At 36.7% G+C, this 18,332-nt stretch overlaps 1 protein-coding gene across 1 annotated transcript in view; it reads right to left on the reverse strand.

Moving 5' to 3' along the window:
* The window catches only part of LOC121321946 (rap guanine nucleotide exchange factor 4-like), a 45,223-nt gene extending 28,561 nt beyond the window's left edge, over positions 1-16,662 (reverse strand). The window contains 5 exon segments of the mRNA XM_041261335.1: positions 6,939-7,085; positions 8,853-8,941; positions 9,166-9,308; positions 16,189-16,339; positions 16,559-16,662. Of these exon segments, the coding sequence (XP_041117269.1) occupies positions 6,939-7,085; positions 8,853-8,941; positions 9,166-9,308; positions 16,189-16,271 (462 nt within the window). The 5' untranslated portion in view covers positions 16,272-16,339; positions 16,559-16,662.
* Positions 16,663-18,332: the final 1,670 nt, after the last annotated feature.

Here is an 18,332-nt window from a genome sequence, read left to right on the forward strand (position 1 = left end):
TTCTGAGCAAAGCAAATACAAATCATTGCAATGTCTGATTGCTACAGTTTTAGAGTTTAAAAAATATGTATTGATTTTCAAGTTGGATAAACAGAAAGCATGATAGTCTGTGTGATAACACACACAGAAATGTGTGATGAATGGCAACCAACTCAAGACCTTGCCCTTTGGTAGCTACTGTGTGTCTTTCACAAATCAATGACTTTTAAACCCCCTTCATCATGGCATCCTCTATTTAATATGAAATAATCCAGTTGCATTACGAACATTCTCTGGGTGTTTACAATCACACAAAGCCTGCTAAACAAAAGTCTGATTGCTAGTTGTCTAAAATATTGTTCTGTATATTACTGGCTTTCCACAAATGAGAACCTGTGATGTTTCTGACAGGCATAAGCAGCTCTCCTCTGCTTCTAACTGTAGTTCACAAGAAATTAGTTTGTATCATCAAGCTCCTTCCCCTTGCTATGCACAGTTTGATTATTTTCATTTGAGCAAAACGAAATACACTGAATCTACTCAGTGACTTTACCTGTAATGCCTTCATTGTATACAGCACATACCCGATACTGTCCCAATTGCCATTAGTATATAATGAATGGATACAGAATCTTACCTTGTGTAATAGGACTGTAACTTCTAGCTCCTTTTAATTGTGGTTTTGCAAGTCATTACAAATATGGTGTAGTGTCATTGAGAAGTGTAGGCATTTGCAAACCCTCTATCAGAACTGTTTGCTCTTTTCTGTGTGTGTACTCTACAAGACCCCATAAGGTATGAGGCCAATCACCATAAAAGTTAACCTTTACCAGTGTATCACAGAACTAGTTCTCAAGCAGATTTTAATTTTAGACTCCAGCGAGTGAAACAAACTGGATCTCGTGCCAATATAAAAAGTAGTTTGTTGTTGTTTGTTTTTTTTAATAAATCCATGAATCCAAGGCGAACTCAAGTTTCCCTTGGAGGTACAACAACTATAGTGCAAATCATGAAACAGAGGAAAAACAAATCTTGCCAAATTTAAAAAAAAAAAAAAAACTTTTTTTCACCCAAGCTATGTTGAAACACTTGTATAGCATTATTATACATACTTTAAAAAGAAGCCGGGGGGTGGGGGGTGGGGGGAATAAATAAATAAATAAATAAATAAATTCTTCTCACCTGGCACCTTTTATTTTTTGTGTACACCTTTGGGAGCCTGTGTTCAAACAGCGAATTTAGTTACTTGGTCAAACCGTAGCTTGGCCCTCAACGGACATTACAAAACAACGACACAATCTGCAGGCTTTCTGAAGTCCTAAAACTTGAAGCCACTGCCATTGCCACCCACCTTTAATGAGCACTCACAAAAAAGATTGTGCACAATCCCAATACTATTATAACACAAAAACAAATGGCACCAATAATACTCCAATAAACAAGAAGAGTCACCGAAGTTCTCCAATGGCAATTCACATGCTTTTTTTTTTTTTGCAAATTCAGATTTGATCTTTTTCAGGTACTTTTTCTTTGTTAAATCAGTTATGCTGTTTTATTTATTTTATTTTTTTAAGATTATGTTTTTGTTATGTTCCTTTCCAGAGATTTTGATTTATATAAAACTAAAAACAACAATTACATTTTTTTTACATCTGCTTTCACTAAATGCTGAACTAAAAAGATATTAAAACAAAGAGAAATCAAACTCACCTTTGTAATAGGTGCTTTTTTCGTGCTGCAAGGTCTTGCCACACGACTAAATATCCGCAACAGCATTTAAACAGACCACGAAATCCAAAGATGCATCCACCCCCTTCGCCTTTGGGAAAGTGAGTGGCAAAGTGTCACTAGGCTCTAGGCAAAGTGTCACCTCCCAGCATCACTCCCTTCCTGTAGGACATGAGGCGCTTTGACAGCAGGAAAGGATGTGAGCTGATGGAGCATTATCTTTAGCACTGCTGATAATGATAGCCCCTCCTCCACTGGTACTCTCTTCAGAGAACAGCCATAGCCAGAGTGGCACACAGCCTCTCTTTACAATATGTACAACTACATTCCACAGCATTTCATCTGTATGCATGTTGCCGTCTGAATCAGAATTCAAATCTTAAATGAGCTACCCTTGCCCAGAATTTACAAAAATCTCATACATGTGAAAAAAACAGGTCACAGCATAAAAATAGAAGAGCTCCAACAAAATATTATTTTTGGAAAGGGTCTTTGTCAAGTGCAAATGATTATATTTAACCTTTTACTCAAAATGGAAAAATGTTGTGTATATAAAAAAGGATGATAGATTAAAAAAAATAGTAAAACATCCATACTAATTCAATTCTTACTTAGCTTCAAACACTGGTGCAAAAGTGTCTTTTTTTATATCTTAAAAAGAGAACCGGGTGTAATTAAGCAAGATAATCTGATATAATGTTCTTAAAAATCAATTATGTTCAATTCTGTTTTTAAAAAGTCACTACATTTATTTGCTGAATTATTGCAGCATGCATTTAATTAAGACAATAGAACTGATTTTTTTTTTTTTTTTTTTTTTTTTTTTTTTTTTTGTAACATCAAGAGTTACTTGAAATTGCAGATATTTCCTCTTTTGACAAAAACCCTGATCTTTCTAATCACTCAGTTATCAAAACATCACTAAAGGGATAAAGTGTTGAATTTATATTTACAAAATAAAAAATGTAGATAGTTCCATGAACTCCTAATGTCAGGAACATGCTATGTAGGAAAGGTTAGATTGGACATAGGACTACAGTAGACACCCTGTCAATATTAGACAAACCGCAAACGCAACCAAAACCTTGCTAATTCACTTATCTTTTGTTAACTATACAATGCCTGTTTAGGTATGCAGAAAATAGCAAATGTATTGCAGATGAAAACTACGGCTTCTGAGGCTGCATTTTAAACACAATATGCTAGTCAGGGTGGCAAAGTATGGCATTAGATACAGTTACACCAAGAGACACTACTGGGTAATGAATAGGCTGCTCTTTTCCAAATGGTTTTATTTACTTATTTATTTCATCACTGTTATATAAAAACATTTTCAAATGCTGTATTTATCATGCATTAACCATACCAGAAAAGCACTGTTTATTTAAGCGAACGAGTGAATGTTTATTTTATGGAACAAACACTGCCCTCTAGTGGATGCACAAGGCACATGCAGTTAAAATATGAAGTTAGACCATCAGATTGTCAAGATTCAAGGCAAACATTAGTAAAACCGCCACCTTGTTTGACTGAACAATAACCAAACACTGAAGCGACCCATGAACAGCCACATTTTCCACAACCCTGTCACATACTACAGAGGCGGCACCTCCTATCAAGGCATCAAGCTGTTAATCATCCTGACTAACCTTCTTTCTATCACAATATTCAACAGCAGGAAGTTAAGACAGTCAGGATTTTGTAATTGGGCCTGCAGCCATCCAGTGCCGATGCTGATCTCAGAAGCTAAGCTGGGCCTGGCCTGTACTTCTGGGTGTCCTCCAAGCTAACTCTAGAAGACAAACGTTTCAGCTAGTGACTTCATCAGCCTCAAACTTATATAAGTCTGTTAGGATTTCATGTTCTCTACTCTTATCAGAAATGTGTCTCACTGTACGAGGTACAGTACTTTGGCTGGCTTTGGTTTTTACAGACAAAGTGGAATTGTGGTTTCATTCATAGTTTCTGTACTTCTAGTCATTATTACAGGTTGGTTGCAGGTGGTATGAATCAGCAGATCTATTCTGCATAATATATATATTTTTAAATGCCAGTGTATTCATGCAAAGAATAAGCAGTGTTTTTTTTTTTTTTTTTATGTTGGTTTTTAAAGTACATTTGAAATTCTACTGTTCTGAATGGGAAAGCAATAGCCTGTCTCATTGGCGCCCTCTGCTGGAAAAATAGAGCAATGTGTGGTAAAGGGTACTTTTTACATAATCGAGGTATATAGCACTAACATACAGGTACTTGTAATTGTACCGTAGTTAATGAACTAGTCCTGGAGGGCCATTCCACTACAGGTTATTATATATACAGTTGTAGCCAAAAGTTTACATACCTGAGTGGAAATTTATTAATTAGCATTTCTGTAGTTTTGCAAAAAACAAAAAGTTGTTTTTTTTTTTTTTAATGCTTAAATCAATAATTAAAATTAATTAAAAATAAAAACTGAAATAGCTTGGTTGGATAAGTGTCCACCCCCCTTGTAATAGCAATCCTAAATTAGCTCAGGTGTAACTAAATCACCTTCAAAATCACACAACAAAGTGGCCTCCATCTGTGTTAAATTGTAGTGATTCACATGATTTCAGGATAAATTCAGCAGCTCCTATAGGTTCCCTCTGCTGGGTAGTGCATTTCAAAGCAAAGACTCAACCATGAGCACCAGGGCACTTTCAAAAGAACTCCGGGACAAAGTTGCTGAAAGGCACAGATCAGGGGATGGGTATAAAAAAATATCAAAAGCCTTGAATATCCCTTGGAGCACGGTCAAGACAATTATTAAGAAGTGGAAGGTATATGGCACAACCAAGACCCTGCCTAGATCAGTCCATCCCTCCAAACTGAATGACCGAGCAAGGAGGAGACTGATCAGAGAGGTTACCAAGAGGCCAATGGCAACTTTGCAAGAGCTACAGGCTTTTATGGCCAAGACTGGTCAAAGTGTGCATTGACAACAATATCCCAAGACCACCTTGAATCCGATTTTAAGTCTGCCAAAAAAAACTCAGAAGATTCTGTAGCCATGTGGCACAAAGTTTTGTGGTTTGACGAAACTAAAATGTAACTTTTTGGCCTAAATGCAAAGCGTTATGTTTGGTGCAAAACCAACACTGCGCATCACCCAAAGAACACCATCCCTACTGTGAAGCATGGTGGTGGCAGCATCATGTTATGGGGATGTTTCTCATTGGCAGGGACTGGGGTACTTGTCAGGATAGAAGAGAAAATGAATGGAGCAAAGTACAGAGAAGTCCTTGAGGAAAACCTGCTGCCCTCTGCAAGAAAGCTGAATCTGGGCCGGAAGTTCACCTTTCAGCATGACAACGACCCAAAGCACACAGCCAAAGCTACACTGGAGTGGCTAAGGAATAAAAAAGTAAACATCCTTGAGTGGTCCAGTCAGAGCCCCGACCTAAATCCAATCGAAAATTTGTGGCATGACTTGAAAATTGTTGTCCATCAACGCTGCCCAAAGAACTTGACAGAGCTTGAACAGTTTTGTAAAGAAGAATGGTCAAACATTGCCAAATCTAGATGTGTAAAGTTGGTAGAGACCTATCCTAACAGGCTCACAGCTGTAATTGCTGCCAAAGATGCTTCCACCAAGTGTTAACTCAGGGGGGTGGAGACATATCCAATTATGATCTTTCAGTTTTGTATTTTTAATATATAATTTTTTTCTCAATAAAACCTTTTTTTCCCCTTAACAGTGTGGGGTATGGTGTATAGTTTAGTGGGGGGATATACTTTATATATTATATATATATTATATATATTATCTATATATATCCCTATATCTTATATATATATATATATATATAATGCATGCTGTTCATAATGTTTACTACAGTAAGAATATTACAGCCATGCACCTGTTAAAAACAATGGAGAGACAAGAATATCTCTATCTGCTATGTCAGCTACTGAAAAGCAGGGGAGTGTAATTTACTTATCAAGCACAATATTTTCATTTAACTTCAAATCACTGTAGCAGTTCTACTACAACACATTGAAAACAAATCAGAAAAATATAATTCAGAACCTGAGTCAATGTGAAACAGTTACAGTATCTAGGCAACAATATTTTAAGCAAGCAGCATTCAATATTAGACACTGACAACATGTATAATGCTAAACAGGATGATTTAAGGCTTCTGTTAGACCAGCTAATCAATCCGCAATCGAAAACGCATACGGTAGCACCAGCAAGGCAATCAGTACTCTACAGGACACTCACTAGCCTGGAGCTGACGCCAAGGTATTGTATTTGTGATAAATATGAAAACATTTATTGCAGGAGCTTAAATATATGCAACTGTTTCCTCGGAAGTCAAGATAACAGGTTTATAGAAACAAATGAACTACTTTTTCAGGAACCTAAATGAAGGGATGTGACAGCTCAGCTCTCTCAAAGAAACAGTACCTCAGATAGACATCCCCTTTAAAAGTGCTTTTTGCTGTAAAAAAAAAAAAAAAAAAACGTAGTTATCTCTTATTGGCTTCATTAACATTACTACTAGTTCCTCTTATTGTGCTCAGACTCTTTTCGTCCTTTATTTGTTTTTTTTTTAAAGTTAATTTAGCGTATTCAATATTTTAACGACAATGCTGTTGATAAATTGCTGACTCCTGGTACATTTGATGTAAATCACCTGGTCTAAAACACAAGCAAAAACAAAAAATACAGAGACAATAACAATAATAAATAAACCTTGGTTAGCAACTCCGAAGTGGAGCATCCAGTAAAGGTACCCCACATAGAGTGCAGGGTGTGCCCTGTAGCCTGGAGGTCGCCGGTTTGGGTCCAGGCTATTCCACTGCCGACCGTGGACGGGAGTTACCTGAAGGCAGCTCACAATTGGCAGAGAGAAATTCCGGGCTAGGGAGGGCTTACGTCAGCCAGGTTGCCCTCGGCTTACTGTACACCAGCGACCCCTGTAGACTGACCGGATGCCTGCAGGCCTGCCTGCAAGCAACCCAGAGCTGCCGGGCTTAAAACTGGGAATTTCAAACTGTGGAGAAAATGGGGTTTAAAAAAAAACAAAAAAAAAACAAATTGGCGATTCCAAATTTAAAAAATAAATAGATAAATAAAAAACTGGTTATCAGTCTTTTAAAACTGTATCTGACTAGAGGGACCGACACCGAGTAATGAGGAACACACAGTGCAGATGGATGCAGACAGGTAATGCAGCAAGAACTATTACAGATCAGTTGAAACTTACCTCCCACAGTGTTTTGAACTCCTTCTGTTCAATGCGCAGAAGCTCACTGTACTCTCTAGTAACGATGGTGGCGTGACGGGGCGTGTTATCAAGGATTGATTCGCCAAACGCTGTTCCGATCCCCAACGTACAAATAGTAACAGCATCCTTTAAGAAACACATACATCATTACGCAAACTTCATAGGTACAAGATCCTCTCTTACAATTCAAAACATACAAACAAGAACAAACCCGGGCAAGACAATGGCATCAAAGTCATCTAAGACTGTTGGAGAAAATAACACAACAAAGAAGCCTTTAAAAAAAAAAAAAAAAAAAAGTTATTTACTCTTTGCTCTGCTGCAGGGCCACATTATAGTTTATTTTAAAATATTAGAACACTGTGTCTCTTTCATTCCTTTCCTCAGTATGTCTAAGACCTTGGTGAGTGAGGGAAATGTTATCCAATCATTTCATCGTGAGTTATGGGCAATTAGAGTGCTTAAAACAAAACCAGTATTCGATTTTTGATAAATATGTGTTACTGGCAAAGCAATCTCCAAGACATTACTTAAACTGAGCTCCTCTAAATCAGTTGGGCAAGTGCGCTGGCAACAACACAGGAAACCAGGGCATTTAACTCCTGATTTGCAGCACAAATCAGGAGTTAAAGAGAAAAGTATAGTACAGTAATTAAAAGCGTTCAGCTGCAGACATCGAAGCAAATGGATAACAGCCGAACAACCAAAATGGTCAATCATAAAAAAAAAAGCTTTTCTTGCACATGGCCTTGAGATATTGATGCATTCGAGTTATAGCAGCGCTCAGTCACCTGGTGTCATTAGAAGAACAAAAGTTCAAATCAATCAACACTGGGCACACCTAGATAAGATCCTCAACAATCACCCTTATTATTGGATGCTACAGATGAATCTAGGTGCTTCATAAGTTTGGGAAGATTTCATTTAGGTCTGTTTGTTGTTCCTTCTGAGTTTTTGGACCATTAATCAAGCAAGTGATTGATTTTATGCAGTACTGAATGTGCACCTCTTGGAGGTTAAAAAAAAAAAAAAAAGACAGTTTCAGTGCATCACAAAGATGACTGCATTAAATATTTTTAAAAGATTGTGTATCCAGCTGCTGGAAATTGTATCCACAGAGATCATGTCTCTGATTTAGAAAATCAATGTGGCTGTGGAAAGAGTATAGTAGATAATATTTGCACAGCATTTAATTGAGATTTTGCAACAAAGCCTCCATCCCAGACAGCAGCCAAGCAAAAGGTTTCCATGGTAATTGCACATGCGAAAATAAACTGAACCTGGTTAATGTATTAACCCTTATGATTCCAGCAGTGACTGAAGTCAGTGAATCACAGGGCAACACTTTGATAATTAGCTTCACACTGTGAACAGTTTTCATTCATTGTTCACACCTACAAACCTCATTAAGTTCTCACATTCAGCATGTCTGTTAATTAATATTTTGTCCTCAAAAGCTGTACAAACGCAAATGCTGTTTAGTGTGTGTGTGTTTGTGTGTGTGTGTGTGTGTGTGTGTGTTTGAGGTTGGATGTAGAATAGTGTTACCACAACAGAATGGACAATCCATGGACTGCTAAAATGTTTAAGCCTGTCAGAAGTGTTTGTAGTTAGTTCTTTTCACATTATTTTTAACAGCGTATGTCATGCTGTCTAGCTTGTTTTTTGAAGACATTGAAAGACAGTGTAACTGAAGTGAAGTTTCTTTTAAATTCAGTACTTTTGAGTGTTTACTAGTTATGGATAACTACGGTAAGGCTATTTTATTTGTCAACTTCTGTTATATTTCAAAGTGTTTCAACATCAGACATTGGTTATGTTAATGTTATGATGAAACAGGTGAAGTTTGTTTTTCTGTTATTTATTTGATACAGTGATTGATGTCCTTTTTACCTGGTGGTTAGCAGTTTCAGACACTTTAACATCAAGGGACCCTGACAGTACAGCATACCAACTGGTTCCAATGTCCCCCTGACGATATACTGCAAAAAAAGACCAGTAAATAAAGGTTTAGCAAATTGACAGCATTCTTAAATTCAAAATAAAAACAGGCATCATAGCTTGCTTTCGTGAGTTCCACTTTCTTTAAAGACAATAATTCCAACATTCAAATCCTGAATTAAACTATATATTTCAAGATTTTAATGCACAGTTTCTTCGATCTGTTTCAAAATAAGACCCCCCCCCCCAAAAAAAAAAGACCTACATGTGATTCCTTTCTCCAAGTTTTCGTAAAATCCACAGAGACATATTTGCTGCAGTAAATTGGGATGAAACTTTTCAAAAGCCTTCACATCCTTTAGGCGGGCAAATATGATATCAACATCTTCACCAGAGCGTGCAGATGGCCTGAAAGAAAGAAAGGGCAGCTGAATTGGTCTGTTCATTGGATTACATGTAAATGCCCACATTGTTTCATCTTCATTGTGGATATGTATCTATTAAGGTTAACCTCCCCACCAAATAAAAAGCATTAGCATAGAAGAAGAACCCCCTGTTTATAATGACCAAGTTATATCGATATTTCCTATCTATGTAACTTTGACCTGACTGGCTGCTACCATTCCAATGCTATATGTTCCAATTTCATTCTAATCAGTAAAGTCAGTTTTAATAATGAGACATTTTATTATAAGCTCTATAACATTATAATTTGAAGGCGTGGGTTGTTTCAGTACAGTGCTAAGTAAGTTTGGCTGCTTCACCATTTTAGAAAGATTAAACAGTACAGCATGTAACAGTACATATTGTTATGTAACAATACATTCAGTTGCCCTATGACCAGAGCCTAGCACTGCCCATTCCTTGCCAGCACACAGCTGTAGAGTTGCCAGTGGATATTGTCCTTCCTCCATGAATACAATACCATTAGAGTTCTATTTGACGGTTACAATTCTGGCTGTCCGGAGTCCCATAACTGCAGCTATACTTCCAGCTGTACATGGTTCACTGTTAACATATAATCTCTCAGCCATTAAAAGCACATTACTTCTCTCCATTGTGATTGAATGGAGCATGGCAGTGGGCGGTAGTGGAATAAAAGACAATGCACAAGCAGGTCCTCCAAAACAACCCCAGTGCATCATCCCAGATCAACACCCACCTCAAATGTTCATGCCTAAAGCATTCCCAAACCAAACCAGTAATGATTATCCAAGCAGATCACAGGTTCCTAATAACCACATACAAGAGTGTATGGACCACTCCCTTATTGACTGGTCAGCCTCAGGCTCGCTCGACTCTAATTGCATCTCTTGACCTGACAAAATACTGTATTCCATTATAGTGTGTGTTGAAGTCTTTTCCAAGATTCTTTTTTTTTTTTTTTATCACAGGGCGCTCTCCCCATCTGTTTATTTATAACATTCAATAAGCAAAGATATAAATAAACAAACTTGTAGCCTGAAGCAGGAAAATACCTTTTTGATTTTTTCAGGTCACTGTAGAAAATCAGCAGCACTCACATTTTTTTTTTTTTTTTGTTAGACAAGCGGACTGATAAAAAGCATCTTTATGCTGGGGTTATTCATACATAAAAATGTAACACTGAAAAACAAACAAATACACCTTGAACATTCCACTTCCAAACACAGTGCTTGTTTTTATTCTTGTTCTCCATACACATCTTGTCTAACTCAATAATGATGGCATCCTGACCTATACAGTAATAGCTTTCACAATAATAACCAAGGGGCACATTTTCATCTATGTTCTGCTCAACATTAAAGAGCAGGTGGTTTCAAATACAATTGCTTTTTAACATTTCTCTTACAATGTTATGGTGTTGCACTTGTTCTGCTTGGTTCTGTGTTGCTCCCATATTGAGTTGTTCCTATTTGTCTCTAAGTCTGTACTTGGCTTTGAGCTTGCCTGGAGAATCCTAAGGGCTTATAATAAAGAACCACCCAATTTGAATTGAACATCAACATATAGTACTTTTATGAAGCTTACTTCACATTGATCAACATTTAAACAGTATGTTTAAAAGACAACAGTAAAGAAATTAAAAAGGAAAAAATGTACACTTACATGCTGAATATAGTAATTATATGTCCTTTGTCTTGAAAATAAATATCCAGCATAGATTTCTTCATATTTTCTCAACGCACTGTTTGCAGTTTGTGTTTATTGAGGGATTGTGTTCCTCTTGGCTTGTTCTGTGCCATTGCAAAATTCAGCACTTAACGTCAGCTAGATAAGCCACACTGTGTGTGGATATACCTTAACCCACTTTATGACAGTCCTGTGTATAATAACAATGGATAACATCAAGCAGCAGTGCAATATAATACATCGGGTTTTTTTTTTTTTTTTTTTTTTTTTTTTTTGTATCCTCCATTTGAAGTTACCCTTAAACTGTTGCAGAGAAACCGTGAGACCAAAGCATTATAAATATTTTAGAGTAATGACTTTTTTGCTCCAAGGCAGTTTGGTTCAATACATGGTGAAAATACTGCTTATTAACTATTAATGCATGATATCTTGATTAGAAAAGCGATGGTGATTAGAACATAAATGCAAGCGTCACTCTTTAATAACAACAAATTCCCACCCCCCAAAAAAATATAATAATAAAAGGATACATTTTTTAGGTCAGCAGGATTGCTTAATAAGCATTTGTGTTCATTCTTTTTGATTTATTACATTTTTTTAAAAATATCAGTGGACCAGATGCTTATACTGTCTGCATTGCACCTTGGTATATTTTTAAGATGGCAGTGACTCGGGCATTGCTCTGTTTTTCCTCAGCCTGTAATTCAATTATTTACAATCTGGTTTATTGCCGTTGATGGGAGTAGTGCTGAGCACTGGCTGAAAGAACAGCAGCTGGAGGGAGAGCATTCTCTTAGTCAAGTTCTGCCACAACTTCAGTGTCTGACCACATTTCTAAAAGTGTAAAAAAAAAAAAAAAAAAAAAAAGTTCATGTTCTCCTCATCTAGCTACAAAGATCCATGTCTATCGTTTGTTCCCTGTTGTTCACACTGAAGTGTAGCAAGTGAACCGAACTCAGTTCATTTGTAAAAAACAAATGAAACCATGCCTTCAGATGGACTCAGTTCAGTTTGTTTTCTGTTCACACTACACTCCAAATTAACCAAACCATACTGATTTACACAGGATTCATGGCTATGGTCATTCGAATTCACTGTGTGTTTTTTTGCTGGCCAGTGAGCACTGGAGGCCGAAGTGCTCCTTATTTACGCAGATCAAAGACTGAATAGACAGTGGAAATGCACATTTCCTCACATCTCCCTGTGCTCATTTCTCAAGATTTTCCTGCAGGGGACCACCAGTTCAATTCCTCATCTTTTTGATTGTACCTTCAAAAGATGTCCAGTGCCAATGACAGTGATTTACATGTCAATTTTGTGATGTCAACTGCCATCCACCAAATTAATTTCTTGAGAAATCAAGTTCAAATCCATCTCAGGTCACAAGTTAACTTAATTTGGTGGTCTCCAGATTAATATCTAATGCATTTAACCACTGATGGAGCTGGGAGTGCTGATTAATAAAGCTTGAACAATATGAGACTGTGCTTCTGGCGGGACATCGGCAATCCAAGATGAGACTTTAAGGAAAATAAAGATACACCTGCAGCAATGCCTAAAAGAGCATCAATCAAGATCTATGTTATTTGGATAATATAATGGATAATTGCAAAGCATATGACATGGTTTATTTAGATTTCCAGAAAGCTTCTGACAAAGTCCTGCATAAAAGATTAATTCTCGAACTGAATGCAGTAGGGATTCAAGGAAATGCACGCACATGGATTAGGGAGTGGTTAACATGTAGAAAACAGAAAGTACCGATTAGAGGAGAAACCTCAAAATGGAGCGAGGTAACCACTGGAGTACCACAGGGATTAGTATTAGGTCCTCTACTCTTCCTAATCTACATTAATGACTTAGATTCTGGTATAGTAAGCAAACTTGTTAAATTTGCAGATGACACAAAAATAGGTGGAGTGGCAAACACTGTTGCAGCAGGAAAGGTCATTCAAAATGATCTAGACAAGATTCAGAACTGGGCAGACACATGGCAAATTACATTTAATACAGAAAAGTGGAAGGTACTGCATGCAGGAAATAAAAATGTCCATTATAAATACCATATGGAAGACACTAAAATTGAAGAAGGAACTTATGAAAAAAATCTAGGAGTTTGTGTTGACTCACTAATGTCTTCATCTAGACAATGTGAGGAAGCTATAAAAAGGCCAACAAAATGCTTGGATATATATAGGAATTCATTAGTAAGACCTCGTCTAGAATATTGTGTTCAGTTCTAGTCACCTTGCTACAAAAAGGATATTTCTGCTCTAGAAAGAGTGCAAAGAAGAGCAATCAGAATTATTAATAGTTTAAAAGGCATGTCATATGCAGACAGGCTAAAAGAATGGCATTTATTTAGTCCTGAACAAAGAAGACTATGCTGCAATCTGATTCAAGCACTCCAAATTCTAAAAGGTATTGACAATGTCGACCCAGGGGATTGTTTCAACCTGAAAAAGAAACAAGGGCCACGGGTCACAAATGGAGATTAGATAAAGGGGCATTCAGAATAAAAAATAGCAGGTACTTCTTTTACACAGAGAATTGTGGGAGTCTGGAATCAACTCCCCAGTAATGTTGTTGAAGCTGACACCCTGAGATCCTTCAGAAAGCTGCTTGATGAGATTCTGGAATTAATAAGCTACTAACAAACAAAACGAGCAAGCTGGGCCGAATGGCCTCCTCTCGTCTGTAACCTTTCTTACGTTCTTATTTATGACTCAAAACTGTAGAGGACAAAAATGATATGGACTCAAACTCGGTTGTTAAAATTACCACAGTTTGTCATTTATATCAAAATGACAATAAAAAGAAAAATGAGAAACATGGGGTCTAGTTAGATTGTTATAGTTACTTTGTTTTCCCCTTTTATATGAAATAAATAGTGCCACTTTGTCCCTACAGGTGAACAGCCATACATGAGTATTATGACCTAATTTGTACTGTTCAGCCTTGTTTCATAATACACCAAGTGCCTGAAAGGTACCAAAATAAAAACACACAAGACTGGATTATATAAGCATAATTTGGATTTCTTATAAATGAAATGGACTCTAGGCCTTCACTTCATATTTATTGTGCAATTTTTACAAAAGACGGTGCTGTTGTTCACTGTGTTTGGAAAATTGTACAAACTTAAACTTCCTGAGGCATGCAGCTGTTATTTACTGATGTATCCAAAGAAAAAGAGCTGATGAAAAACCTTAAAAAGTGAATACTCTATCCATGTCAATGACATGTCCAAGTACAGTAGGAATAGCATTTAAATGTCCCAAATATTAAAGCTTAAACTTGTTCAGTCAATATTCAATAGTTAAAAAATTAAATACCCTGTTCTATACTATGGAACAGATGGGGAAGGAGCAATTGAGGTTTGATTATCAAAATTAATGCCTTATTTAACTGAGGATTAAACAATGTGGATATTTGTGCTTTTATCAAAATTACCATCAAATCAGTTCTAACGTCTGACCCTTGGTGAGCAACACAATGCACAATTTGCAGTCAACACTGCCAGTTTAACTGAAGTTTAATTTTAGTAGTGCATCCTTTTTGAACTCCAAGGCCTCACCGGGACTCAACACAGACATGGGTTTGCTCAGTGATCTCCTGTGTATTCATCCATGCATATCAGCATGAGCTCTCTGCTGGACACGGTCTACAGTTTCATAAGCCATACAAAACCAAACCATGAAATCAACACTTCAGATATAATACATCTCTTTTCTGTTTCTATTGCTTTCATTTGCATCAAGGTGACTACAATAACAATAGCAGTGCGCTTGAATTTGTTTAAAAACCCACACTGTATGACAAAAAACAAAATATTGTTTTGTTCTTCGCTATAAAACATCAATATCAGGGTGCACTATATTATATATGAATAATACTGACAGGCATCATTATATATCCTCACATTCTGATACTCTAAATGATGTGTGCTAAAGAATGTCCTTACCAAGTTTCATCACAATTTGACAGAGGTTCTCTAGAGAAGTAAAATTTGACAAAGATAGGTATGTATGGACAGATTTACTGGTGCCTCCATCGCACTGCTGGGATAATAAAGTAGTCTTAACTTTAGGCATTTTGTGGCTAAAAATAAACAATATATATATTGTTATTATTGGCATTATTTGTTTGAAATGTTAAATATGTCTTTACTTTTTTCCATTTTACGTTTTTATTAAGGTAATTCAAAGTTTATATGTAAATATGTTATGACTGGCTGTACTAATATCTGTACAAAAGCAACCACTACAAACTGTTTTATAAAACCAGATGCTTATACACGATTTCATAAATATCAGTTATATCAAATAGAATGATTGTAATAGTATTTGTTTATTTACTTGTTTTTAAAGTAAATGAATATCGAACACTTTTGAACTTTTTTTTTTTTTTTAATGGACTACAAGTAAGCAGGAGAGTAAAAGTCATTACCTAATGAATGATTTTTGTTGGCACATACATAACTATATCGCTGTCAAGAATTGTGCCCTCTGCATTCTTAATTCATCAATAGGCCCTTTGAAAACGCAAATGACCACAGGATAGAAATTGAACTACTGTGCAATAGCCCATATTTAAATAAACGATTTTCTAAAGCCGGTAACGGGTGTTATATATCCTATTAGGGTTTCACTTTTAGAAGGAATGAATAGTAAAAGGGTTATTTTCCTAAATAATGGTCCTGTAAAGGGCGGGGCGCAGGCGAGCATTCCAGTGGATGCAGCTACCTGTGTATGCCGCAAACACAACAAATCCTTGGCATTTTTTGAACGATCAGTCTAAATAAAATAAAAGGGCTATATTTCAGTTTGAAAAATAACAGCTCTGATTTCTATATTTTTTTAATATGGTTTAAAGATTGTATATAATTTCACATTATTTTCATACATTAATTATTATTATTATTATTATTATTATTATTATTATTATTATTATTATTATTATTGCTATAATTATTAGGCTGCACTGCAAAAGCATAAAGCATTAAAAAGGCACTGAAAAAAAAAAAAAAAACACAATGGCACAGAGCTTTTGTAAGCGTGTCCATATTCTGAATTTTTGCTTTTATTGTACTTGTCGACAAAAGTCAATAAAATACAAATCAAAAGGATTTCGGAAGGCAGCGTGTTAATTTATAACGAAATCTCACTCAACTCACCTCTTATCAAGGCAAACAATCCATTCTGCAGATGCAGAAGTGTGGGAAGAGGTGTGCGCCGCTACCATCTTCGGCGAGATCATGGACCCGCCGTGGCTGTAACACGATTTACAACACCCTCACTCATAATGCGCTGTGACTCGATCCCCCCCTGCACATAAAAGTATCGTTTAAACACAATTAGTATGCTCATCCCTAGCGTCAGAACCCAGCATTCTGTATCAATGCCGTCTACAAAGAATCGCTCTGCAACTAATATGCTTTTTGACCACTCCAAAACCCGAGAGGTTTATTATTTTTATAAATGATTTTTATATTTGTACCCAAATGCAGATTTGAAAAAAAAAATATATATATATTACATGTTTACTTTGGACAGGTGTCGTGGTTCCTTTAAATCGTCATCCTTTTATTGCTGACTTCGCTTTCAGGTAAACTGAAGCAACAAGGCTGCGCCTAAATGATTTGTTCCACAGCTTCTCATGCGTGATATTTTTTTTTTTTTTTGTTCTAATTGTTCACAGGGCCTTTCACCAATGGTTGCTGCATGACTCGTTTCCATGGAAACTGTTCACCGTCCCTGGCGTTTAAATGTTAGCACTTAAAAATAAAGTAATGCAAACCCAGGAGGATGTAGGATACGGCAATTGGCCTTAATGAGATAATTATAAGAATACGTTGTTGGTTGTTCTGGTCCATTGAATGTATTGATCCTTGCAAACTTTTTTTTTTTTTCTCTTTAATGATATTTTATTGGAATCAACGCTTGTGGTCCATATCCTATACAACTATACATTTTTTAATAATAATAAAAAAAAAAAAAAAAACACAACATACTACAACTAATACTATCCTACTACTATGTATGTAGTATATACATTATTGTTACATTGATGTTCACAACATTAAAATTGGCTGCCTAGCAGTAGTTAGTTATTGTACTGAACGTTCTGTACTGTATAAAAATAAGTTCCTATGATTTCTGTAGGTCTGAAGAGCTACCATAGCAAGATTGTCAAGTGAGCCATCTTGACAGCTTGAGAAAACGCTTACACACCGATTTGTTTGTTGTTTGTAGGCAGTGGCGTTTGAATTTTTATTTATTACATTTATTTATTTTTGACCGAGTTTCAGCTGAAAGTCAGTGTTGGCTGGAGGCAAAGAAAAACAGTATATACTGAGTCACATTTCCTGCTTTCCTACCCTCATGCTGCTTCAACTGACAGACACAGCTCTCCGAACATGTCGAAAGATATTGACGTGTAAGCAGCCAGTCTGTCAAACACAATTAACTCTGAAAGTGCATATTTTCATAGTAGGGTTTGCAAGAGAAACCATTTTCTGGAAGAATATTCCAGAGATGGGGATATAGTGCAGGTGCCCGTATGTATTTAAATACTTATCATAGTTGTATTGTCAAATACATCTTGAGAACAGTTCAAACCATTTAAAGTATCCAGATAGTTTTTTGGGTGTTTTTTTTACCCCCCTTTCCCAATTATTGAAAAAAAAAAAAAAAAAATGCAATGCGTGTTGGGCCGACATACATATTCTTTTTCAACCACTGGGGTGTGCAACTCTCCTCCACCCCTAATTTCTGTCCCTCTGTGGAAAGCTTCTACACAAAGGGGGCCACCAAGTGGTAACATTTTTAAATGTTTGAAAAAATGACATTATGGGGTAGATGTAAGGTGCAGTGCACTTGCTGTCCAGAGGTGATGGAGTTAGGAGTACAGAGAGCAGTAGGCGCTAGGTAACATTTGTGGAGCACGAAAATACAAACCAAATATGGTCAGACTAAGGGAAACAAAGTCCTCTTGGCGTATGGAAAATAACATTTTTCTTAAGAGCTGAGAGTCCTTACAGCTGAGGTCACTCGGCATGAAACGGAGTTGCTTGGGAAAGCCTCAGCCAACATCAGTTGTGCTAGTATCAGCATGACATCCAGAAATTTGCCTAGCACTCTGAAAAAGGTGGCTTGGACTATCCCTCCTGTGGTCTGAAAGGAACCAGAGGCTTAGTGCAGAGAACACAGCACTTTCACATGTGCAGGGTTAGCAGTACCTAGATTGATGCTGGGGTCTAGCTCATCCCTCAATTCAGCTATTAGGTCTAGGACGACCTGCGGAGGGAGACGATAATGC

Source organism: Polyodon spathula, chromosome 10 (assembly GCF_017654505.1).
Source record: "Polyodon spathula isolate WHYD16114869_AA chromosome 10, ASM1765450v1, whole genome shotgun sequence".
NCBI lineage: Eukaryota > Metazoa > Chordata > Actinopteri > Acipenseriformes > Polyodontidae > Polyodon > Polyodon spathula.